The 27269-nt window shown below is 43.1% G+C and overlaps 1 protein-coding gene across 1 annotated transcript in view; it reads right to left on the bottom strand.

Annotated features, from left to right (window-relative positions):
- Positions 1-2537: 2537 nt before the first annotated feature.
- Positions 2538-27269, bottom strand: part of TXK (TXK tyrosine kinase) — a 28245-nt gene continuing 3513 nt past the window's right edge. Inside the window, exons 5-15 of the mRNA XM_026648160.1 lie at positions 26660-26725; positions 25271-25325; positions 23464-23543; positions 15359-15486; positions 14581-14655; positions 13470-13641; positions 11609-11825; positions 10132-10196; positions 5944-6062; positions 4595-4752; positions 2538-2606 (exon numbers count right to left, since the gene is read on the bottom strand). Coding sequence (XP_026503945.1) covers positions 2538-2606; positions 4595-4752; positions 5944-6062; positions 10132-10196; positions 11609-11825; positions 13470-13641; positions 14581-14655; positions 15359-15486; positions 23464-23543; positions 25271-25325; positions 26660-26725 — 1204 coding nt within the window. The remainder of the gene's footprint in view (positions 2607-4594; positions 4753-5943; positions 6063-10131; positions 10197-11608; positions 11826-13469; positions 13642-14580; positions 14656-15358; positions 15487-23463; positions 23544-25270; positions 25326-26659; positions 26726-27269) is intronic.

The raw sequence follows: 27269 nt of genomic DNA, 5'->3' as shown, positions 1-27269 counted from the left end.
TAGTGAACCTGCAAAGCAAGCATCTGCTTTGTAACTGGGCAGGGCCTGAGTTGGCCTGATTCTTGCTAATTGTGCTTTATATTAGCAGGGCTTGACTCTGTTTGGGCCTTAGGCCTTACATAAGGCCTTTTTATACCAGGCCCTATGTGTCAGGCTCTCACTTTCTACAACAATAATCACCTTTTACCTTACTTTCCAATACTGAAAGGGTCTAAGGACCACTAAGCAAACTATAGCTCAGCATAACAGAGAAACACACATGGAAACATTTGAGCAATTTGTATGTATTCAGTGTGTAGCAGTCAAAAGCTCAGCTCACAGCCCTCCCACTTCTTATCTTCTTTGCTTTCACAGTTGGGTGATGTCTCCTAGCTACATACTGGCATGCAGTAACAAACAACTTAGCAAAACCACTTCAATACGATCTCTTATAGAACTTCTCATGCAATTTGCAACATACTCTCATGCTTTGCACTATGGATATAATTTCTTTGTTGTGTTTATACAGCAACACCTGCTGAAAAGATTAACACGTCACTGGAGGGGGCAGAAGGATTGTAGTATAATTAAATGGAAAACTTGCATCCACTGTGCTCTTTCAGGTACACTACTCTTTTCTCCTGACTGTAGTGTATTGTACCAATCTGTATTCAGACATACATTTGATATGGAATGAAATATGTACTAGGAGTCCATTCTAAGAGCAAACAGTGGTATAACTTGGTTAAAATTCTTTTAAAAGGTTATATAAAGGAACAAGGAAATCTAGTTTCTCTTGAAACTGAGATGCTTTCACAATGCAGCCAAAAGAACTGGCAACTTTCCACAGGCGTACACGAAATAATTAAACATTTCCTCTTCCTCTTTGATATTTTCATTCTTCAAATAACTGCAGGTAATCACATTGCTTAAAAATATTGCACACTATTATCATCAGTGGGAGTTACCCAGGCTTACGTCAGGGCTGAATTTAGTCCAAGGAATCTATCATTGGGCATAATTCCAAAAACTGACAATGTTTATTTTTATTTAGAATAAAAAGGTAAAACTGTAGGAGTCATGCAGAATGTTTTTCAATCAATAGGTTTTAAATATTTTGTCTTCCTACAAGTTGCTGTAAAATACAAATATATACATTCATCTATGTGTAAATACATATGCTTAAATATGCAGTATGTGAGTTATTTAGTTTTCCTTTTCTTTAGTGCTCTTTCTCTTCTATATTATAAATTTAACAGATGGTACAGCTACAACCAATAAGCTTTGCTCACACGAACATTGGTCACCACAAATATACGATGTACAAGGAAAACAAAAGTTACCAGTGCAATTATTGTTCACAGCAGGGTTCTAATTATAACAAGTATTGGTTACACAAATGGGACAGATAAGTTATCTTTTTGCCATGATTTTGCAAAAAACTACTTATGCCCCACAAATACAAAAAGGTTCCATTTTCTATTTCTTCAGCTTGTCCACTGGGGCACACCACGAGGGGGGGGGGCAGTATAGCTGACTGAAGGAGGCTGTTAGTTAAGTATGCAGCACCAAGAGGCAGAAGGGTGGCATAGGAAACACGGCCTTGGAGAAAGCAAAAACAAGCTTGCAGGAGATGGTGGTTGTTTTCTTGTGCTCCTAAGGAACACAGGTAGGCACATTCACCAGCTATGCTGCTCCTAAATTGTTAGAGTGGCATTCCATTCAGATGGCATGTAAGAGCCATTAGGATACCTGCCTCTTCCTGCATGCCTTCCCACCCCTCCTCTAAGAGAATGTATAGCACACAGGCAAATTAGGTTGTCTCCCTTTAATGACTGGTCTGCTAGATGACAAAAGCTTACTATTTCTACTATCTTAAGTTGCTCTTTAGGCTCAAATGACAGAAGTCTGTGTTGCAGTGCCTAAGGTCCTGTGTTCAAATGTGTATGACGACCTGTACAGTGACCTGAGGAAGAGCTCGCTGTAGCTCAAAAGCTTGTCTGTTTCACCAGCAGAAGTTGGTCCAATAAAAGATATTACCTCACTCACCTGGTCTTTCCAATATCCATATAGAAATCCATAATGGGTGCTCAAGTCTCTTTTGCTGCCACCTGTCCCCATTCCCCAATCTATGAGCCACACCAATTATCAAATGATTTCTTAATCAATGGCATTGTTGCAGAATTTAGTGTAAATCTGCCATATAAAGCAGAAGCGTTTGTGTGGTTTAGACCTATGTGCCATGTACTAGAAGGAACCTTGGTTATTCCTCTCCAGCATAGACTTGATCATCATGAACCTGGTCTTGATTTGAACTAGCAACCTTGCGGCAAAAAGGTCAAGAGCCCATCACCGATCCCCTGAACTATCCATTTCCCCCAAAACATTAAAAATGTGATGAACCCTGAAAATAAAAACAGACTAACTGCACAGATTCCTCAATATTTACAGTGCTGCTGATGGATCTAACTAGCTAGGACTGTAAAAGACTGAGAATTACCACATGAGGGGCTTCATACTATCTCTGCAATGAGAATACATATGTATAGAAAGTCTGATTATCCAGTCTCAGCTATATCTGTGAGGGTCTGAAGTAACTCAGCAAAAGCAGGGCGACCGTCAGGTTTCTGAAAAACAAAGCAGAGGGCAACTCTATAGTACAGGCTGATCTGACATAAGAAAAAACTTTTATAAGCAGACTACCCAGAACACTGTTACAACTTTTCTTTCTGCAAATGTACATGTGTATGTTTGTCATTTTAAGGAAAATTTTGGCTTTGTCATGTAAGTGTGTTAGCTGATTGGGGTGCTTTCTGAACAACAGCATCATGAGCATAGACACCTTTTAAATGTAAATCTAAGGGCAAGTCTACACTCAAGCTCTACATCAGCGCAACTACACCATGAGAGGTGGAAGCTATGTTGGCGGAAGAGCATCTCCCACTGACATAACACCAGTGTGGACAGCGCTTAGGTCGATGTAACTTACGTCACTCAGTGGGGTGTATTTTTCACATCCCTGAGCGACTTAAGTTACAGTGACTTAAGCGCTAGTGTAGACCAACCCTAAGGTCTGTTTAGGTGATATTCATTTCAGCCCTGCATTGGGAGTTGTCTATAGCCACACCACCCTAATAGGGGCTCTGAGAAGCACTGTGCCTCAGAATCACAGGGTACATCCAGACTACCCGCCGAATCGGTGGGTAGCGATCGATCTATTGGGGATTAATATATCGCGTCTAGACGAGATGCGATATATCGATCCCCGAACGCACTCCTGTCGACTCCAGAACTCCACCAGGGCAAGCGGCGGTAGCGGAGTTGACGGGGGAGCCGTGGCCGTCGATCCCGCACCGTGAGGATGGGAGGTAAGTCGAAATAAGATACGTCGACTTCAGCTACGCTATTCCCGTAGCTAAAGTTGCGTATCTTACATCGACCCCACCCCCCAGTGTAGACCAGGCCACAGTGTCTACCAGGGCTGTCTGGAATACTGTGCTCCCAGACTCAGAGCTACATCATTGCAAGGGATGGAGCATGTTTCCCAGCACAGTCAGCCAGCAAGCTCCATTGGCTGATATAGGGAAAGTAAGGATGGCATGTGGCTAGCATCCCAGGAGGCATCCCAGAAGAGAGCAAACTATGCATTTTCTGTTTAAATCCCTTAAGATATAGTAGCTTTAACTTAGAAGTACTGTAGCTATCAAACACCTAGAGCAGATATTTTATAAGCTGTTAGATACACGTTAGAGAGGAGATGTGGGAAGGAAGGACAGAGCTACAGCATTAAGATCACACTGTTACTCATTTTAGGCATGTGCCTATTTAGATGGAAGAGTTAAAAGTACATCTAAAAAAGATTTTTATATATTTAAAATTATAGACTTCTGTCGGCAGCATGGGAAAAGTGGGTCTTACAGAGGGATTCAAATTACGAGAGGTTAGTAGTTTAGTTGGCCGTATTAGGAGGGAATTCCACATAAGGAAGCAAGCCTAAAAAAAGGCACAGACAATTGTGGGAGAAGCAGATAAACATGGCATTAAGTCAGGAAACATTAGCAGAATAGAGGGGTGTGGAAGGGATGGAATAAGAGTAGAGCCAGGTTCTTTGCTGCCTGCACCTTGTATGGTCATTCACACCTGTGCAAAGTGAATGTAAAACACTACTAAATCAGAATGGTAGTTGTCTATGCTTTGTACTCACATAAATGACTGCACAAGGCACTGGACCACAGAGAACCATACCCCAGGTTCAACATATAAGTTGGGAAATAGTTATATAAGGCCTTGATGATATGGAATAGGGAGAAGGGGATGGAGAAGGGAAAGATCATGGAGGGATTCAGACAGAGAGTCAGGTGATCAGATTGACTGGTGATTGATGTGATGTAAAGAATTATTTATATTTATTGGTTTTTAATAGTTAAAAGAAACAGAAGCTTCTAACCTTAGCCAGGATATATGAAAAACACATCAAAGATTCTGAGGATATCACAAATGTAAAGTAGGTATTTAATTTCCCTGCTCTCAATGATTGTCTTTAACTACACATTTAGAACGAGGATCCTGGTGATGGAATATCAATATACAGAACAGGAAAATAAGAGAAACACACCTCATGCCAGCAGCTGTACATGACTTTGTACACAGTGAGTGATGCCAGATATGGTTGATAAAGTCTGTAACCTTCGGAAATCTCATGGACAACTTCAGAATTTGACTTATTTTCAAAAGGCATTTTGCCCTCTGTAAAAACTTCCCACATTAAAACTCCTAGGAATAATCCAGAAAATTAAATGTTCACAAAACTATTCCATAATATTAAGATGCATGAACACTAGAGATTTTGTGTCCTGGATAATACAGGAGACAACTGTACATCTGAACTGCATTGAGAGACAGGACCAGATCAATCCTCAGCTGATGTAAATGAGAATAGCTACATTGACTTCAATGTAGCTGCACCAATTTATAGCAGCTGTGGAGCTGTCCCAGTGACATGTTGATAAATTGGAGATGGGTCAGTGTGAGAATGACTAAAGAATTAGAAAGCATGACTTATAGCGATAGGCTCAAAAAGCTCAATCTATTTAGTTTAACAAAGAGAAGGTTAAGAGGTGACTTGACTACTGTCTATAAGATTTACCTGGGGAACAAATATTTAATAATGGGTTCTTCAGTCTAGCAGAGAAAGGTATAACATGATCTAATGGCTGGACGTTGAAGCTAGACAAAGATGGGAAATAAGGCATACATTTTAAAAAGTTAAAGTAATTAATCATTGGAACAATTTACAAAGGGTTATGGTGGATTATCTGTCACTGACCATTTTTAAATCAAGATTGGATGTTTTTCTAAAAGATCGGCTCTACAAATTATTTTGGGAAAGATCTATGGCCTGTGTTACACAGGAGTTCAGACTAGATGATCATAATGGCCCCTTCTGGCCTGGGAATCTATGAATTTATGAGATGAATGTGGATTTTGATAAGTGAAGACTTCTGACTGTAAAGAATGCATATTGCAGTCATAAGCTAAGTTCAAGTAACAAGAGGTTTAGATAAAGCATTGTGGTCTGGTAGACAATGTTTTCTCTTAACAATGGAACTGTAGAACCATGGATCCTGTATAAAGGAGTGGAAACGCAGCAAATTTCAGCTCATGGAATTTCTTAGGAATCCTTCCATTGGGAGCCCTCAGTTTCCAACTTGTGGAAGAGGCTAGTTATTCCATCCCCTCAATTTTGGATCGTGGCCTCCTGCCTCCCTATCCCACCCAAGAAGCACTGCTTTATTCAAAATGGACAGTCTCTTGCAATTTAGACAAATTGTTAATATGAAACTGACTCATTAAAACTCAAGATAGTTGTAACTGTGCAACAAATAATTTACTATAAAAGTTATGTGCCGCAGTTTTTATGAGCAAAGTGATGTGTTGCAAATTAGTTTAAACTGACGCACTCACCAAATGACCAAACATCAGACTTGCTGCTGTACTTGTTGAAATGAAAAACTTCAGGAGATGACCATTTGACTGGAAATTTGGCACCCGAAGAGCTGATATATTCATCATCTAGAACATATCTAAAGAAACCAGGTAACAATATATTTAATCTAAAGTATTGGGTAAATGCTTTAGGTGACATATCCTTAGATGATTTATGATTCTATAAAAAACACTTCCAGAAATAGTGTTCATATGGAAATACCTGTTACTTCTAAGAATTCCAGAGTGGATTAAAGACAAAGATTATGCATGACTAGTACTCACAAAGATGTTCTGGCACATTTTTTTTTAGATGTTGCACTTCCCAGATCTCATTGATACCAGCTGCCATACCAGTGAGGCACATACTATGATTCTCCTAACACTTTATACCTGTTTTATAATAATAACTCCATTGTCTTTAATGGAGTTACATATGAGCATTGGCCTACTAAACCCAGGGTTGTGAGTTCAATCCTTGAAGGGGCAATTTGGGGATTTAGTTGGGGATTGGTCCTGCTTTGAGCAGGGGGTTGGACTAGATGACCTCCTGAGGTCCCTTCCAACCCTGATATTCTATGATTTATAACTGCGTAAATGAATGAAGAATCAGGTTCATAATTTGTAATCTGTGATTTCCTGCTGTCAAAACTCTGGATTAATTCAAACAAGATTCACTGTTAGCCATGTGTGCTTAACTTTTCTGTCAGCAGAATTCTGCATGTTTACCGCCACAGCTAACTAAGTGTTCAGATACCACAGAGATAAGTATGATGTAAATACCCAGATAGATTAGTGAGAAGTACAGTAGCACTTTTTTGGTCATTGACTTTAAATAAAATGGTGAAAATCACTTAGAAAATAATGTATACCAAATCATATCATACATTATATACACATAAATCATGTGAGTAAAAAGCTTTATATTAAATGTGTGAATTGAATTGCACACGGACACGTGCCAATAGATCCTACGACAGGGGTGGCCAACCTGTAGCTCCGGAGCCACATGCAGCTCTTCAGAAATTAATATGCAGCTCCTTGTATAGGCACCGACTCCAGGGCTGGAGCTACAGGCGCCAACTTGCCAGTGTGTCAGGGGGTGCTCACTGCTCAACCCATGGCTCTGCCACAGGCCCTGCCCCCACTCCGCCTCTTCCCGTCCCCTCCTCTGAGCCTGCCGTGCCCTCGCTCCTCCCTCCCCCCCCCCGAGCCTCCTGCACGCCACGAAACAGCTGATCAGGAGGCATAGGCGCAGACTTCCCCTCCGCTCGGTGGGTGCTCGACCCCCTGGCCCCGCCGCTGCACTGCCTCTTCCCACCCCTGCACTGCCCTCGCCCAACCCCCATTCCACCCCTTCCCCAAAGTCACTGCCCCTGCCCTGCCTCTTCTCCGCCTCCTCCCCTGAGCGCACCGCATCCCCACTTCTCCCCCTCCCTCCTGGAAAGTCCTAAGCACTGCCAAACAGCTGTTAGGTGGCGGGGAGGGAGGGAGAGGAGCGGGGATGTGGCGCACTCGGGGGCGGGGGGAAAGAGGTGAGGAGGGGGGAGCTTGGCTGCTGGTGGGTGTGGAGCACCCGCTCCAGCCCTGGAGCACCCATGCAGTCAGTGCCTATGTCGGGAGGTGTGGGGAGGGCTGCCAGTGGGTGGGAAACACGGGGGGCGGGGGAGCTGATGGGGGGCTGCTGACTTATTACTGTGGCTCTTTGGCAATGTACATTGATAAATTCTGGCTCCTTCTCAGGCTCAGGTTGGCCACCCCTGGCCTATGAGATTCACCAGGAGAGGTGTAATTAAATTCCCCTGATTATGCAATACTAGAAGTAGTCCCTGTACTCTTTGCAAGCAAGATACGGTAAAGCTAACTGGCTTATTAGTGTAGATAAGGAAAATATTTTGAACCTACTGTTCTAAATGCTGTAACTTGTGCCTCTGGGAGCCCTGCAGTGCCAACTGGCAGAGGGCACACCATACTGTAACTCACATGAGGCCTAACACATTCTTTACCCCCAACATACCATTGTCATAATCTGTATCAAAAAGGTGTCAAGTAAAGTATCTCATGCAAACTGGTAACATGCTGATCCCAAAAATCATTGTGTATTGTATATATGGAGTACATACAAAGAGTTATGTGCTGAAAATATTTTCTTAAAATGTGTTTGGCAGGCAGGACATAAGCCAAGCCTGCCCTAGATAAAGGAATGTGTGTTTACTTGTCTGATCAGCTTGATGTCAGGCAAAAGACAATGAAAAGTGCATTTAAATATAAGGTAAACAAAGCCATCAAGCTAGCAAGTAGGGGCAATGATTGCATAATAATCACGATGGGGGATGGAGTCTGCATTTTCCCTGGCTCTTGAAACAGACAATGAACTTTGCGGTGAGATAAGGGGGGCAAAAGGGAGCAGCACCCTTGGAGCTCATGAGAAAAGTGGATCCTCTTGGCATTGAACAAATGGATATAAACTGGCTATCAGGAAGTTTAGACTTGAAATTAGATGAAGGTTTCTAACCATCAGAGGAGTGAAGTTCTGGAACCGCCTTCCAAGGGGAGTAGTGGGGGCAAAAGACATATCTGGCTTCAAGACTAAGCTTGATAAGTTTATGGAGGGGATGGTATGATGGGATAGCCTAATTTTGGCAGTTAATTCGTCTTTGACTACTAGCGGTAAATATGCCCAATGGCTTGTAATGGGATGTTAGATGGAGTGGGATCTGAGTTACTACAGAGAATTCTTTCCTGGGTGTCTGGCTGGTGAGTCTTGCCCACATGCTCAGGGTTTAGCTGATCGCCATATTTGGGGTCGGGAAGGAATTTTCCTCCAGGGCAGATTGGCAGAAGCCCTGGGGGTTTTTCGCCTTCCTCTGCAGTGTGGGGCACGGGTCACTTGCTGGAAGATTCTCTGCACCTTGAAGTCTTTAAACCACGATTTGAGGACTTCAATGGCTCAGACACAGGTTTGATACAGGAGTGGATGGGTGAGATTCTCTGGCCTGCATTGTGCAGGAGGTAGACTAGATGATCCTAATGGTCCCTTCTGACCTTAAAGTCTATGATTCTAAGTCAATAATAAATGAATTATTCTGTCTCTTTTAAAATAGACTTTGTTGTACCTAACAATGGGTGGCAGGAGACCATGACATAAACAACTTGTTAGTGAAATCCTCTACCTAGTTTCATGGCTAGCTGTAGGGTATGTGAGTCCTGCATATTATTGCAGATGGGGTTTTGGGGGGCCCGGAGCAAAATCTGAAACTCAGGCCTGCCACCCTTCCAAAAATGACCTTGGAGATGAAAGAGTTTAAGAAGAATACCCACAAATCATGAAACCAAGCATGCAAAAACATTGAGGGGCAGCAGGGTTGGAAAGCGAGCCTGCCCCACATTCACCCTGCAGCAGTGGCTTCTGTCCCAGCTCCCCACTCTGGTCATTGCAACCTGGCACAGGGCATCACAGCTCCGCTTAGCTTTGGACTGGCCACCTCTCCATCATGACAAAGGTGTGGCCAGGTTGCAATGCCACTTGGTTTTGGGGCCCCCTCAAATGTGGGTCCCAGAGCAAACTGCCCCTTTTGCTCCTCTCTACCCACCTTCCCTGCACCCCACAGACAGCCTAGCAGATGAGGCTTGAATGGGAACCTTTATGATGTGCATGCAACAGCCCTGCCAGGTGTACTGGAAGGGTGATTCCCTCTAGACAAGCCCATAGGAGCTGTGCTAAGATTGTCTTAGCTAGAAGCTTTTAGTATCAGACACTATGATAAAACCATATTTTAAAAGGGCCCTCAACCCAACCTTTGTGTGTGCACAAATCTGTGCACAAACACCATTGCATGCACTTTTCCAACACTAAACTGCATGAGCAGCTGAAAGATTATAATACCTGTGAGCAAAGTATTAATGCTTGAAGAATGCACATGCAGGGATCTATGTATGCACAAATAGAGGTAACTTTTAGAAAATGTGCTCCTTAGTGTGTGCACGAAAGTACAAGGGAATCAAAGAGATGAGAGACAATTCCATTGGCAATACCTACATGCAAAATAACTGGTACTGGCAGTTTTGCAAGCTAGGAGATTAATTCAAGGCCTCATTATTGCTAGTTGAAAATATTCCCAGTGTAGTTAAGATTCAATACTGTTGTTATACACAATTGCTGCATACCTTGTCATTCCAAAGTCAGATATTTTAACTATGTTCTTGGCATTGACTAAACAGTTCCTTGCAGCCTGCAGGAAAATGAGAAAAACATATCTGAAATCTAACTAAAGCATCCTGAGAAAAATGCAACAGCTCGCTAGTACTTTACACATGCAGTTTGCAGTGTTATTGTAGCCATGTTGGTCCCAGGATATCAGAGAGACTAAATTTTGTATTGAATACCCCCCACAACACACCTTTCAATATCCATGGGTCCCACACATACCTATCACAACATGTGGTATCTCTCATCCAGTGCACTAAATGCCACAATAACAACTGGGTGAAACCAGACAATCACTACGCTCTCAAACAAACTCACACAGAAAAATAATCAAAGACAAAAACTTCATATCACCTGTGGGTGAACATTTTTCACAAAATGATCACTCCAAATCTGACCTCTTTAGTCCTCGTCCTCAAAGGAAACCTGCACAACACCTCAAAAGACGAGCCTGGGAGCTTAAATTCATAACTTTGCTAGATATTAAAAATCATGATCTTGATACAGACACTGGATTTATGGTTTATTACAACAATCTGTATCCCACTAATCCCACATTTTTGTGCTATGATTGTAAAGGTGTTAAGGGGCCACTTCACTATGAATGGTCTCTTACAATATGTGTTAACCATTTTTGCTAAATAATCTGTTCTATCTTGTATTTAGCTGTGATACTTTGAGTACCTTTCCCAGACCTGAAGAAGAGCTCTGTATACTTGAAATCTTGTCTCTTTTCACCAACAGAAGTTGGTCCAATAAAAAAATATTATATCGCTTCCTTATCGTTCTTATTCATACAGTGTTTATCTGCTTAAATGTTCCTCTAGATGTCCCACATCAAACAAAGCCAAACTAAAGCAAAGCTAAAACGGAGCCAAAATAGTTTTGGCAGGATGTTCTGATGTTACACTAAGATGTCTGTGTTGTAGCACAAGATCAGTTGATGATAAGGAGGTGTTAAGACAACACAGTATTTGGACATCACTCTCAGATAACACTGTTACTTTCTCTCACTCTATTCAGTCACTAAGTGTTCTCTAACTCTTCGGGAATATCTTTTGTTTAAAGGGAGTTGTAATACAGCTGTGAATTTTCAACAGCAGCAATTGCCTACAGAATTTAAGAACATTTATAGCAAGCAGTTTAAATACATTAATTTATGCAGCACACCACACACACACATGCACATTTTAAGGGTTAATACCTTAAATATAATGTTACAAAATCCACAAAGCACAATAAAAATGAGTGAGCATCAGAAATGTTTCACTGTCAGAATACAACAATACAGATATATTCATCAAAATAACACACTGTTGGTCCATTGGATCCTGCAGTAGTTAAACAACACTTACAAAATACATTAGTGCCCATAAGGTGTAATGACATGTATTTTGTTACTGTCACTGCAAATTACAGAGGGCCTGCTGTACTTACTAAATCACGGTGAATAAATCTATTTCTTTCTAGATACTCCATTCCTTCGCAGACATCCTGACACATGCTTAATAGCATTTCTTTGTTAAGCCTCCCTTGTCTTTGCCGAAGGTAATTGAGCAGGCAGCCATTTTCCATGAACTCAGTCACTATGTAGAGAGGCTTGTGCTGTATGCACACTCCATAAAGCTGTACCAGCTTTGGGTGGGATAATTTCCTGTTAACAAGGTGCATTTCAGTAACTAGACATTTGCCACTGACAAACAGTTAAAGCAATTTTGATTATTAGGAGGATACATTGTATTAAACTGCAATGGACATAGGACCAGTTATATCATCTACAGTAACTCCTCACTTAAAGTCATCCCGGTTAACGTTGTTTCGTTGTTACGTTGCTGATCAATTAGGGAACATGCTCGTTTAAAGTTGTGCAATGCTCCCTTCTAACGTCGTTTGGCAGCCGCCTGCTTTGTCCACTGCTTGCAAGAAGAGCAGCCTGTTGTAGCTAGCTGGTGGGGGCTTGGAGCGAGTGTGGACCAGCAGCCCCCGCATCAGCTCCCTGCACCCCTAAGTTTCCTGTGCAGCAGCTGCCCAGCAGGCTATCAATTGCCAGCAGTTCAGCTGTCCCTCCCCCCACTGCCATGTGCTGCTCCTGCCCTCTGCCTTGGAGCTGCTCCCCGAGACTCCTGCTTGCTGTGCAGGGGGGAGGGGAGGAAGAGGGGGGCTGTCAGGGTGTCCCCCTCCCCCCTTCTCCTGTACCCCGCTTACCCTATCTTCCATAGAGCAGGGGGGACACATAACAGGGCTCAGGACAGAGGGAGCTTGCTGGCAGCAGCTGCGGTCTCAGCAAGCTGATCTAATTAACAAGGCAGTGTACTTAAGAGTAGGGTCAGCGTACTTAAAGGAGAAATGCGCATATCTCTCTCTCTCTCTCTCTCTCACACACACACATACACACACACACACACACACGGTGTGTGTCTCTGTCTCTGTCTGCGATGCTGTCTCCCCTCCCTCCATTCCTGCTGCCTTGTAGAGTGTGAGAGTTAACCCTTGAGGGCTCAGCCAATTGCTAGTTCATCATTTAGCAGCAAGGCATTCCCTGGGAAATATCCCACCCTCTGACTCCTCCACCTCAACCAAGCTTCACAATCATCATCACTGTGTACCAGTATTAAATTGATGGTTTAAAACTTATACTGTGTATATATATCTATATATATATAGATATATATACACACTTTTGTCTGGTGAAAAAAATTTCCCTGGAACCTAACCCCCCTCATTTACATTAATTCTTATGGGGGAAATTAGATTTGCTTAACATCGTTTCGCTTAAAGTCGCATTTTTCAGGAACATAACTACAACGTTAAGCATGGAGTTACTGTACTACCATTTCTTAATTCAAATCCTTCCTTAAATCACCTGTCTGTATGAATTCTTTCAGTGATAGTCCACTGAGGAATTAAATATAAAAATCAGGCACTGTATCCAGATTGGCCCTTTCAATTCCTTGTCTTCCCAAACTAGATTATGCCTGGCTTTGTGCAGTTGAATAGATAGAAAGGAGCAGCTATCAGTATACTTTCCCTACTCAGACTTCAATTCAAAATGGGAGTGACCTAAAGATACAGTGTTTCACCCAGTGTACAATGTGTGTGTACTATGAAGTTAGTACAATTTTAATTGTAAACTCATGGAGCATGGTCTGTGTTGTCTTCTGTGCATTGTACAATGTCAAGCACAACGATAATACTCATCAAATAATAAACCTTACGAAAACATCTTTGATTATATTTGTTTCTTATTACATCTCAGTTTAACCCTTTCCACCAGGCACAAAACAGCCATTGTACTTACATCATGACTTTAGCTTCCTCAATGAAATCATCTTCAGACATTGCACCTTCATTGATTGCCTTAATGGCAACTTTGACAAGTGCTCTCCATTTACCCAGCTGAACGATTCCAAACTGGCCACGCCCAACTTCTTTCATGAAAGTCAGCTCAGATGGGTTTATCTTCCACTTCTCTGTGAAAGTGAGCTCAACACGTTATAATAGCATGGTGCATGCCAGCTGCCCTAACCCCTATTTATGGTGCAGGAAAAATGCCCCAGCCTCTGCAGTATATACACAGAACAAATAATCATTGTTTGTTAACATCATCCATCGTCTGTTATTCGCTATGAAAATTTTCACCACCCCTATTATTTGAGATATGGGATAATCACCTAACACAAGAATGTTGGGGCTAGAAGGTAGGACAGATATTTAATTATCCACTACATCTGAGAACATCATGGGAGCACTTCAGTATGCACTGTCCATCACTCTCATCCATCTCCAGACAGTGATGTGATAATATTGATTAGCTGGCTCTATTGTAATATCCACAATCATTTTTGCCTTCCACAAGTAGTAGTTCTAGGAAATACATTAAATATATTAATTCCCAGCATACACTTTTGGAGGCACACATTCTGGATGTGTATTCACTAGCCAGGTGAACTTCATTTACTATCATATATAAACCAAAATTATTTGTATTGCTCTTTTATGCATGGTGAAATGCCACTCTTATTTCTAATAGTTGCATTGTTGGCAAGAACAGTCTTGATCACAATTAACATTAACATCAATTGTCTATATATTCAAATAGGCTCCAATGGCCCTTAAAAGGCTATGGAATCTTAGGTCTTTGTTTACAAAATGTGAGAAAATTTAGAAGCAATGCTAGTAATGTGAATGAGACCATTCTTCTAAAATGATACATGCCCAATCAGGTATTTCACTGAGTTTTGGATCCTGAATAAGAAATGGATAATTCCTATTGATGGACATGTGTTTTTATATATTAATTATTACAGAGATAATTTCTTTAGCATACCTCAGATACCAAGATGATGAGCATGATATAAAAACCTAGGAAGATACCTAAAACTCTACCAAAACAATACTTCAAACTTTACCATAACTAAATCCTGCTGTTGCTGGTAAACAACTTCCCATTGATCCAATTGGATGTCGGAGGCGGGTGATGAGACCTATGGGTGACAAAGTGATAATATTCTTTAGAACAATTATCCTGTTATCCTATGCGTCCATCTTAGCTTCCTAAAACAAAACCTATTTTGTTTTCCACATTCTTACCCATTGAAGTTACTTTTTTCTATATTATTTACAACTTGTTCAGATGTAGCCCTGTTGAAAAGGAGTAACTGAGGGAAAAGCATACTCAGTCCTTGGATGAATAGGGTGAGAACACTGGCATTTTGCAGCTTGCCAGATAAGTTAATAGGTAGGAGGACAAATACATTATACAGTTTCCAAAGGCCCATAGGATTTAGCTTGTTTATTATTAGTAGTAGTAATTATTTATTATTTTTATTACTGTAGCACTTTAGAGCCCTAGTGATGGATCAGGACCGCATTGTGCTAAGAGTTCTTCAAACACAGAACAAAAAGATCATCCCTGCTCCCAGGAACTTACACTCTAAATAAAAGACAAGAGGCAACAGATGGATATAGACTCAACCCCAGTATTTGCACAGTACAAAACTACTGATTTGGCACAAGGGATAGGCTAAGAAATTGAACTTTTCTCTTCAACATTTTGCAAACCTGTCTCTTTTTAAAAAGACAGAACTTGATTCCAGGAAAGGTTATTTCTGAGCTCTCAAAGTCGTATCTGCAATGAGCTTCCAATCATCATCAGTATTAAATCCTTATTTGCTTAGCTGCTGTTACCTGCTGCGTTATGCTGGTGATACTGGATGAGTTCAGGAATGGATGGAAAGAGGTGCTTTTCTGCTACATAATACTGTTCTGAATGGTTTTGCTTAATTTGATAATGTCGGATATTTCCACTGTGGCTTCTAAAATCAACAAAACATCAGTTACTTGAAAATAAACCATATTTTGATCATATAAAGCTGTCTGATTTAAATAATATTGTGGACAAGAATTACTATTACACAATAAGATCTATGGGGAGGAAATACAATTTTCCTGTTTAAAATTGCTTGGTAGAATTATGGCTGGGATAATGTTTCAGGGGGAAAAAACAGAGCTTATCTGAATACCTCTCTCACCTCTAGGGATGAGATCTATGGGCTCAGAGCTAAAGAAATCTATAAAATAAAGAAATAGAACTTTTGGGAGCCAGGGATGCTAGCCAAAAACTTCTCTGCTCCCTTTCCTCCCTACAGCAGACGTCCCTTTTGTAACCATTCTACAGTCATTTACTAAAACCAGTGGTGGGCAAGCTGCGGCCCGTCAAGGTAATCCTCTGGCGGGCCACCAGACAGTTTGTTTACATTTGCACAGCTGCCTGTAGCTCCTAGTGGCTGTGGTTCACTGTTCCTGGCCAATGGGAGCTGCGGGAAGCGGCGCAGGCTGCAGGGACGTGCTGGCCACCACTTCCTGCAGCTCCCATTGGCCGGGAATGGCGAACTGTGGCCACTGGGAACTGCAAGCGGCCGTGCAAATGTAAACAAGCTGTCTGGCAGCCTGCCAGCAGATTACCCTGATGGGCCGCAGGTTGCCCACCACTGACTAAAACATTTTGACATCCTAGATGCCTCTGATGGCCAAATCATGGTACCTTGGAGACCAGAGTGATTTTTACTATTGACTCCAACAGGATTAGAATTTGTAACCTATATGAAAAATCAGCTACTATTCTATCTTATTTTAGTCTCCCAATCAATATATATCCTCTGAGATTGTACCTCTTCTTGCATTATGGGAGTAATAGATATAGGGAACGCTTCCATAAATTCAGGTGCCACTGCCCATACCTAGGAGAGAGTGCAAATAGATTCAAATGCCCTATGTTTGCTGAAATCTTTATTCATTCTTTAATAAATTCCTTTCTCAACTCCTCCCCGCCCTTGTATCTCAACTCCTGTAATTTCTTCTTCTGTGTTTTTCCTAAACCCAATTTCCAAATTTCAGGGGGTCCAAATGCTGTGGCCACCCATACTACTCTGTCACTCCAGGAGAACGTGTGATGGCATCAGCCCCATTCACTGCCACTGGTGTCCTTGCATGATCCTTCCAGTTTCTCTGTGGCCCAAGCACTTCCCATAAAACCTGTATCTAGTGTACCAGTACTTATCACTGTATCTACAGAAATTACCTGAATGATACACTAGGTAAACTATGTAATGCTCTAGTTTTCTTGCATCTATCTAGGCTTTTCTAATGATATCCATCACCAGGTATATGAGCACCTCCCAAAGAGTTAAAAAACGAATCCATAAAAAATGGTCCAAGTCCCAAATTTCCTCTCTATTTCCCCAAAGGCAGTCAAGAGACTTTTCATTTTATTTTATTCTTTCTTTTATTTCTTCTCCCCATCCCTCTTTTTTCTTCATTGCTTTTTGCCCCTGTTCCACCTCCTCTCGTCTTTACTGTTTTTTTTAATTATTAATTTTTCCAAATACAACCACTATACCAAAATTTCAGATTCATCATAATACACAAAGGAATTAAAGGGGGTTAGGACAAAGGTGGGGGATGGGAAGCGTCATATCTATCTTCAGGGTTTACGTTAATCATAGACCCCTAAAAAAGCAGTCCAAATTGCTTTGAATTTTTTGGGCATTCCCTTTCTGTGGAATGCCAGTCATTTATTAGCTGTATCATCCATATTACAGAGACAGGCATCAATATTTGGTGGGGATCAACTTTTGCATTTTTCAAGGATTAATTTTTTAGTGACTAAAGCTGCACGTTGGAACCATGCTGCCTTGTTACCAGGTAATCTCCAGGTATCAGGAATATATCCGAGAATGAAATCCATTTTAGCATCCAATATCAAATTGGTCCTTTGACCCACCTCATACCAGAAATTCTTAATACAGGGCCACTTCCAAAATATATGAGCTAAAGAATCCTTATTGCGGTTGCAGGAACAAACCATCCCGATGTGTAGAAAGAATAGTAAATATGGCAGGCGACCAGCTTGGCTAAACAGTGAAATCCTTGCTGATCTTAAACGCAAAAAAGAAGCTTACAAGAAGTGGAAGATTGGACAAATGACCAGGGAGGAGTATAAAAATATTGCTCAGGCATGCAGGAGTGAAATCAGGAAGGCCAAATCACACTTGGAGTTGCAGCTAGCAAGAGATGTTAAGAGTAACAAGAAGGGTTTCTTCAGGTATATTAGCAACAAGAAGAAAATCAAGGAAAGTGTGGGCCCCTTACTGAATGGGGGAGGCAACCTAGTGACCGAGGATGCGGAAAAAGCTAATGTACTCAATGCTTTTTTTGCCTCTGTCTTCACGAACAAGGTCAGCTCCCAGACTGCTGCACTGGGTAGCACAGTATGAGGAGAAGGTGACCAGCCTTCTGTGGAGAAAGAAGTGGTTCGGGACTATTTAGAAAAACTGGACGTGCACAAATCCATGGGGCCGGATGCGCTGCATCCGAGGGTGCTAAAGGAGTTGGCGGATGAGATTGCAGAGCCATTAGCCATTATTTTTGAAAACTCATGGCGATCGGGGGAGGTCCCGGATGACTGGAAAAAGGCTAATGTAGTGCCCATCTTTAAAAAAGGGAAGAAGGAGGATCCGGGGAACTACAGGCCAGTCAGCCTCACCTCAGTCCCTGGAAAAATCATGGAGCAGGTCCTCAAGGAATCAATTATGAAACACTTAGAGGAGAGGAAAGTGATCAGGAACAGTCAGCATGGATTCACCAAGGGGAAGTCGTGCCTGACTAACCTAATTGCCTTCTATGATGAGATAACTGGCTCTGTGGATGAGGGGAAAGCAGTGGATGTGTTATTCCTTGACTTTAGCAAAGCTTTTGATACGGTCTCCCACAGTATTCTTGCCAGCAAGTTAAAGAAGTATGGGCTGGATGAATGGACTGTAAGGTGGATAGAAAGCTGGCTAGATCGTCGGGCTCAACGGGTAGTGATCAAGGGCTCCATGTCTAGTTGGCAGCCGGTTTCAAGCAGAGTGCCCCAAGGGTCGGTCCTGGGGCCGGTTTTGTTTAATATCTTTATTAATGATCTGGAGGATGGTGTGGACTACACTCTCAGCAAGTTTGCAGATGACACTAAACTGGGAGGAGTGGTAGATACACTGGAGGGTAGGGATAGGATACAAAGGGACCTAGACAAATTAGAGGATTGGGCCAAAAGAAACCTGATGAGGTTCAACAAGGACAAGTGCAGAGTCCTGCACTTAGGATGGAAGAATCCCATGCACTGCTACAGACTAGGGACCGAATGGGTAGGTAGCAGTTCTGCAGAAAAGGACCTAGGGGTCACAGTGGACGAGAAGCTGGATATGAGTCAACAGTGTGGTCTTGTTGCCAAGAAGGCTAACGGCATTTTGGGCTGTATAAGTAGGGCATTGCCAGCAGATCGAGGAACGTGATCATTCCCCTTTATTCGACATTGGTGAGGCCTCATCTGGAGTACTGTGTCCAGTTTTGGGCCCCACACTACAAGAAGGATGTGGAAAAATTGGAAAGAGTCCAGCGGAGGGCAACAAAAATGATTAGGGGTCTGGAGCACATGACTTATGAGGAGAGGCTGAGGGAACTGGGATTGTTTAGTCTCCAGAAGAGAAGAATGAGGGGGGATTTGATAGCTGCTTTCAACTACCTGAGGGGGGGTTCCAGAGAGGATGGAGCTCAGCTGTTCTCAGTGGTGGCAGATGACAGAACAAGGAGCAATGGTCTCAAGTTGCAGTGGGGGAGGTCTAGGTTGGATATTAGGAAACACTATTTCACTAGGGGGGTGGTGAAGCACTGGAACGCGTTACCTAGGGAGGTGGTGGAGTCTCCTTCCTTGGAGGTTTTTAATGCCCGGCTTGACAAAGCCCTGGCTGGGATGATTTAGTTGGGAATTGGTCCTGCTTTGAGCAGGGGGTTGGACTAGATGACCTCCTGAAGTCCCTTCCAACCCTGATATTCTATGATTCTATGATTCAAAGAACTGCCAACAGCAGTCAGCATTTATGAGGTCTATTACTATTAGCCTATGTGGGGACCAGTATATTTGAAAAAGTGTCTTTTGGTGAATAAGCTGTAGTGTCATGTCTATAGTTGCTTTTTTAATATTAGATACAATTGTATTCCATTGGGTCAGAGATCGTTGTATATTGTCATATATCTATTCCAAGCAGCTCTCAAATTATCATTCTTTAGCACAGTTTTTGGGGCCAGAAAATTGTAACAGGATACCGCTGGCCAAGTATATCCAGGATGTTTCCTTCAAAATAATAAACATTCTGGAGGTTCTGGAACTCCCAATGCATCCAGTCCAAATAAATTTATAAGTCAATGCTTTAGCAGGGCAAGCCAAATTGTTGCTGAAGAGCTACAAAGCGTTTAAATTTATCATTGTCAATTAGATTCAATACAGTCATAATTCCACTGTCCATCCAATCCATCCACACGGATTTGCCACTAATTTTAAGGATAGGATTGCTCTAGTAGGACTGGTTTCTACTGATTTTAGTTGCGGTTATGAGAGAACCAAGTTGGACAAATGAGGTTCACACTTTGTTTCAGAAATGCTGAAGCTAATGAGGATTCTGAGCTTTGGCAATACACTCCAAGTGTTAGTATGGGTCTAGTTATAGGGAGGGAGAGGAAGCATCTCCCCAACCCCAACTTTCAGATGGAATGGGGTGGCCAATAACTAGGGTTGCCAGGTGTCCGGTTTTCGACCGGAACGCCCAGCCGAAAAGGGACCCTGGTGGCTCTAGTCAGCAACGCTGACTGGGCTGTTAAAAGTCTGGTCACCAGCGCAGGGTGGCTAGGCAGGCCCCTGCCTGCCATGGCTCTGTGCGGCTCCCAGAAGCAGCGGCATGTCCCCCCTCCGGCTCCTACGCATAAGGGCAACCAGGGGGCTCCACACGCTGCCTCCAACCCAAGCGCCTGCTCCCAGCCAATGGGATATGCAAGGGCGGTGCCTACGAATGGGGCAGAGCTCCCTGACTGTGCCTCCGCATAGGAGCCACAGCGGGGACATGCTGCTGCTTCTGGGAGCTGCTTGAGGTAAGCACCGCCTGCAGCCTGCACCCCTGATCCCCTCCCACGCCCCTGTCCCAGCCCTGATTCCCTTTCCGCCCTCCAAACCCCTCAGCCCCAGCCCTGATCCCCCTCCTGCCCTCTGAACCCCTCGGTCTGAGCCCGGAGGATCCTCCTGCCCCCCAAACCCCTCATCCCCAGCCCCACCCCAGAGCCCACATGGATCCCTCACCCCTCCCTCCAGGCCCCAACCCCTGCCCCAGTACTGATCCCTCTTCCAGCCCCGAACCCATCGGTCCCAGCCTGGAGCACCCTCCAGCACCCCAAAGCCCTCATCCCCAGCCCCACCCCAGAGCTCGCACTCCCAGCTGGAGCCCTCACCTCCCCGTGCCTCAACCCCCTGCCCCAGCCCAGAGCCCCCTCCTGCACCTCAAATCCCTCATCCTCAGCCCCACACCAGAGCCCACAGCCCCAGCTGGAGCCCTTACCCCCTCCTGCATCCCAACCTCCTGAGCCAGCCCAGTGAAAATGAGTGAGTGAGGGTGGGGAGAGCGAGCGACAGAGGGAGGGGGGATGGAGTGAGCAGGAGGCGGGGCCTCAGAGAAGGTGCAGGGCAAAGGTGTTCCGTTTTGTGCAAGTAGAAAGTTGGCAACCCTACCAATAACAATAACAAATTCTGGTTGGCTCTGAAAAGGAAAGAAGGGTGGCAGCAGAGGAAGTAGAGAAGAAAGTTTGAGACTGCTTTGTCAGCAGCCCTTCTCACTCCTCCAGGGCTGTCTAAAGCAGTGGTTCTCAAACTTCATTCCATCACGACCCCCTTCTGACAACAAAAATTACTACATGACCCCAGGAGCGGGAACTGAAGCCTGAATCCGGCCAAGCCCTGCCATTCTGGGTGATGGGGTGAAGCCAAAGCTCGAGCCCAACCATCCTGGGTAGGAGGGCCAAAGCCGAAGCCCAAAGGCTTCAGCCCCAAGAAGGGGGCCTGTAACCTGAGCCCCTCTGCCCAGGGCTGAAGCCCTCAGGTTTCGGCTTTTGCCCTGGGTGGTGGGGCTTGGGCTTTGGCCCCAGACCCCAACAAGTCTAGCACCAGCCCTGGCAACCGCATTAAAACAGGGGGATGACCCCATTAAAATGAGGTTGCGACCCACTTTGAGGTCCCAACCCACAGTTTGAGAACCCCTGGTCTATAGGGTTGCCACCTGTCTCGGTTTTCCTGGGATCATCCCTTTTTTTACGTAGCTGTCCCAGGAAATCTGTAAGCCTTCCCAGGACATTAAAAGTCCTGTTTTTTATCAGTCACACACCCTCTGGTTCCCCAGTCCCTAGTGGCTGTAGTGAGGGGAACTGGGGGACAGTGATGCCTGCATAGAAGGAGTTATTACTCCAGAGTGTCTGGGAGCTCCAGGAATCAGTGGCTCGGAATCATCGAGTGGGACAGGGGGAGATTGGGGCTGGTGGTGCCCAGTCACCAACATGCAAGTACCTGCTGTGGGGTTTGCCATAGGGTAAGAGTGGGGTAGATCCAGCCTGCTTGGCAAGGTTGGTGTCCCCAGGAACAGGAGCCCACAGGGGCTGGTGCCCTCTCCCATGGTGGGATGGGGAGACAGTGCCCGGGATTATATGTGGTGAGGTATGGGGGGCAGGTGAATGTGCCATTGTTTCATACCTCAGAGAACTGCAATTACAGCCTCCTGGCAGCAGGGGGCCCCTATGTCCTCCCTGCTGCTATTGCTATAGTTACTGCGCACAGCCACTTTCCCTTCCTTGCCTAGGCCCTGCCCTTGCTGTCTCTGAGGCTTTGCCCAGCTGGAGCCAGCTGGCGGGGGCTTGAGGGATCAGCAGGACTGGAGCAGCAGCGACTGTCTCCCCTTCCTCCCCACAGGGTGGCAGGGACAAGTGAAGGGACACCTCTTTGGGGGTAGGGTGACCAGACAGCAAGTGTGAAAAATCGGGATGGGGGTGGGGGGTAATAGGAGCCTATATAAGAAAAAGACCCCAAAATCAGGACTGCCTCTGTAAAATCGGGACATCTGGTCACCCTATTTGGGGGACAGGCACAAATTGGGGTCACAGCTATGGAGGGGGTGGACTCAAAGGGGAGGGCCGGATTATGGGGGAAACAGGCACTAGGGAGCAGCTATGAGGGGAATCTGTATAAAGAGACAAGATGGCCTGGTTGAGGGGATGGGTAAGAGAGGCAGCGTGGGGAGGGGGTGAAGGAGAGGTTTGGGGTGAGGGAGGGAATGAGGCAAGTTTGGGGAAAGGAGAGATTAGGAGGTTCTTGGAGAGGAGAGGCTGGTGAGAGAGGGAGGAGGCAATGGAGGTGTTTGTGGGCAGCAGGAGAGGCTGAGGGGGATTTCCCATGAAGGGGAAGGAGAAGAGGTTGGAGATTTAGCAGGAGGACAGTGCGCTCAGTGAAGACTGCTACAGCATTGCATGGGAGCCAGCCAGTCAAGGACTGCACCATAGGAAGAGAGGCAAGAGGATGCCACAGTAAGTTTTGTTTGCTTATTGTTTTAATTGGATGGATAAAAGGGACTTATGCTGGAACCTTCTGGGCTTCAGAGAATGCGGGTGATCTTGTCGTGCTGCATGGGAACGTTTGCATCCACCACCCTCCCCCCCAACTTTTGGGGCAAAATTACTCCATTGAGTATTAGTATTGGTATGTACCTATTAATTAACTGTAAGGATTGTAATTTGCAACAAGGTTTTCAGTATTCCTTATACACAGTATGGACAATGCTGTACAATATTGTACCGCACATGTATATTCTGCAGCAAGCAAGCCACTTTTCACAAAGAATTGTAATTAAGATATGTCTTCTTAGCCATTCAGAGCAGCAATCACTTACCCGCTAGATCGCGAATAAACAGACATTGTGAGGGCTCCCTTTTGGCTTGAATCTCTGACCATAAATGCCCCTTCTTTGGACTGAAAAGCAATTCAGATTTAGTTTATCCTTTCTTTTGTGTTTGACAGAAAATTCACATAAGACATTCAGCTGTTTACAAAATACTGTTGAATGTTTTATAAAGGGACCAAAGGAAGCTAAGGAGGTCAGAGTAGATGATCTGGTGGTTCCTTGTGGCCTGTAACTGTATGACTAAAAGAACAGTAACTTCTAAAATAAGGTAATGTACTTAACAGTTGTAGGGTATTGTACAAATGCAGGTGAGATCTCTGTATCAGCAGGAAGCTAAGTACTTTTCTGAGAACACATTAGAGTAAATATGAATATATAAATGCTGAGTCATTCACCTGTGTGTGGATCACTGTTGGGTGATTCCAAGGCTATTACTTAATCCAAAAGAAGCTTTGGTGTCTTTTGACTGTTGGATACTGATGTTTAAACTGTTCAAACTTTACTAGCATGGTTTATGATATTAGAACACATGACTTACATAGTAACAAAATATTCTAATGATCTCTACCTAACCTCCTAATTTCTACAGCGATAGAGCTATTTACTATTTCTAGTTATTGGGGTCTTCTTCCTACCTGGAGCTATTTCATTGCTTTATACTATTGAACTAAGTACACAAGCCTAGTGATATTGTATGTTAAGTTTGTAACACTGTGACTGGAGACTCCTTGTGCTATACTGTACATCTTCTTATACACTCAGTACACTAGATGAATGGCACAACTCCATGGATATAACTCGCTGCTATTCATTAAAATACAGGTGACTATCAGTGGTAAGTTGAAGATAACTCATATTTAACATCTTAAATATATTGAACATTTACATTTAACCCAGTCCACTGTTTCTGTGAATGTTTATACTGCACTATGCTCTAATGCGATACAGACCCTTGAAACAACTTAAAGAATAAAGAGCTAAAACTTTATGGCTATTTGGCATCTGTGCAAGGCTCTGTGCTGGAAGCTCCATGTTTGGAGCATTGAAAACTAGACCACATAAATCAGTAGAAAATATACTGTAAAGCAGGGTGGTAGACTGGATTATATAAGTGCTGTTCCTTTTCCTCTTTAACATCTATATTTTTATGTATTTCTGTGCACTCCCTCTGGCTGAGCTGTATTTTATCCAATCCCTGTGTTGGCCCCTGAGCAAAACTCTGTTATTCTCTCTAAAACAGTAACAATTTGAAGTCATAGATACCGTTGTATTTTATATTGACATGCACTTTTCTTCCCAAGGGTTTCACAATGCTTCACACAAAATATTAACATAGCACCAATAAAACACAATTGCCTATAGGCAGGACTAAGTGGGACACAACATGCTGCATGACAATAAGGGGAGTAGAAATTTTAGTTAAGGACACTGGGGCAAACCTCTACATTAACTAAGAGAGTATGAGATTTTTAATGTTCATACTGTGCGGACAGATTTCAGTTTTTAAAGTCTCACCCAAAAGACACGCACAGTAAACTGCATAGAACTCAGTTTATCTAATACGGAAGGTAGAAGACCTAAACAGAACAAGTTCTAGGGAGTCTAAATATTCCACACCTGATGTTTAGACCACCAAGACATCCCTTCATTTTAAAGTACTCTATCTTATTGTACAGTTAGCTCTGGATTTGATTGCTGAAATCTTCATGATGCATCTTGTAATACTGACAGAATAATTTAGATTGTGGGTAACTTTACTAACAATGAAAGTTTATTTATAAACTAACTGAATTACCTCCTGCCGTAGTAGAAGTTCTGCCTGATTTCTTGTTATGTTTTTACAGTACCACCTACAATAAATGACCAAGAAAAGACAGCTAAATTATGTTCTGATTTCAAACTATTTTAACAAAAATACTTATTGACTCTATTGTAAAGAGCAACACTTCTTAACCATTATACTATTCCCAAACCAAAAACTTAGTTAATATAAAGCTAAGGTTGTAAACAAACAGATATTAATTTTAAACAACTTTATAAGACTATTTCAGTTATAACAATAACACAAACAAAAACAAGATATTTATGAATGAGGAAATTCAGAGCTAAGGTTAAAAAAACAATGAAAAGTGAAAATGTTAGAAAGTCATAGTTTAAAAAAATCAAAATGTCAGAAAGTCTGGAAATATTTAAAGTTCCACTACCAATTTTAACTCTGCTGTTTACTATCACTCAGCTCACCCTAACTAGTGAAAGAACCCCATTAGCTTCCTCATAAAACAAGTGCTTCCTGTTTCATAGTTATATTTTTAAAATGTGCCCATCCCGTGTTCTGGATCTCACTCTCTAATTTATTTTTTAAAATTCCTACACAGTAACAATGTGAAAGTGTGGTGGGTTCTTGCCCATGCCATAAGAGTTGTTAGAGGGTCTAGTCTTCTGCCTTTGATAAATTGGTGGGTTCATAGTTTACAGTCCAATGTATAGAATTTTGCTCATATAGTGTCTCATAATCAAATATGTGATGGGATCGTGTTTGGGGAAAGAGGGCAACTTTACTGGTGTCAAGTCTAGCCCTATGATTTTCAATAATTTTTCCCATTTGTTGTAATTAAAGTTCAGATTAAGTAAAATCCTGGATATAAACACCCACAAGTTTGAGAAATTTTGCATTTACACTTGGTGTTTCAGGCCCATCTCTGGTTGGAATATTTGGGAATTTTACTCTTCCTCAACAGTCAATGAACCTTAAATATGTTGAAGTCAGTACTGGATAGTCATTGAAATGTACAAAACAGGAAAAGATCAGAGTATAATAGTATCTGGCTGTGAGCGCTCACAAATAGGAAACTTCCAGATTGTGACATCTTGACTTATGCAAACGGATGCAGTTATACTATTTATTGTATATGAGCTACCAGTGTTTATAACATTCTAGTCTCATAGCAAACAGCCATTGATTTGAATGGAGAAGAATCATGAAAACCGGAAGACAAATGGTGAATTCATTTTTAGGATGATGATTTATAAGAAAAAATAAGGGCCTTCATCCTGCAGTGGCAGTCATTACTCAGGCAAACTCCTGTTGACTTATAGTAAGGACTGAAAGAGCAGGCCCTAAAAATGTACAACCCTAACCAATTCTCAGGGAGGAGGCACAATAATCATTTTCAAGTGTACTTACTCATATGCTTCTAAATTATTTCGCTCGTTCTCAGTTACATAATTGCTGGGAATTAGGCCTTCATTACTAAAATAAATACAAATGAAAGATATAACACAATGTAAAGTATTAATGGGATTAAAATGTTAATATTCCTTTCACTTAACAAGAGGGCAACTAACACTTTGGCCACATATCAAGTATGAGCTATGTTTCTGTGAATTCAGACAGTCATTGAAGGAAGACCCCAGGATTCTTCTTATCAACCTGGTGATTTTTCAAAGGACAGATGATGGGCAAATAGTGTCTGTATGAATTGTTCAGTATGGGAGTGTTCTCTGGAGAACCAGGAAGTGGGTGAATTTGTGTTGCCAGCTCTGCACAAGACCCACCAGGTGGCACTGAAGCCTAGATTTTACCTTTGAACGCATATGCATGGCAAATGCACACATTAGAAAGCAGAATGTGGCTCAAACACTAGATTGAGTTGCATACAGGGCCGGTGCAAGGAAGTTTCGCGCCCTAGGCGAAACTTCCACCTTGCTCCCCGCCCCAGCCCTGCGGCAGCTCCCTGCCCCCCCCCTCCGCCCTGAGGTGCCCCCCCCCGCGGCAGCTCCCCCCCCCCAGGAGC

The sequence above is a fragment of the Terrapene carolina genome, unplaced genomic scaffold, assembly GCF_002925995.2.
Source record: "Terrapene carolina triunguis isolate 2854851 unplaced genomic scaffold, T_m_triunguis-2.0 Scaffold66, whole genome shotgun sequence".
NCBI lineage: Eukaryota > Metazoa > Chordata > Testudines > Emydidae > Terrapene > Terrapene triunguis.
Note: the sequence above shows the minus strand (reverse complement) of the source record. Positions and strands in the feature narration are given on the sequence as shown.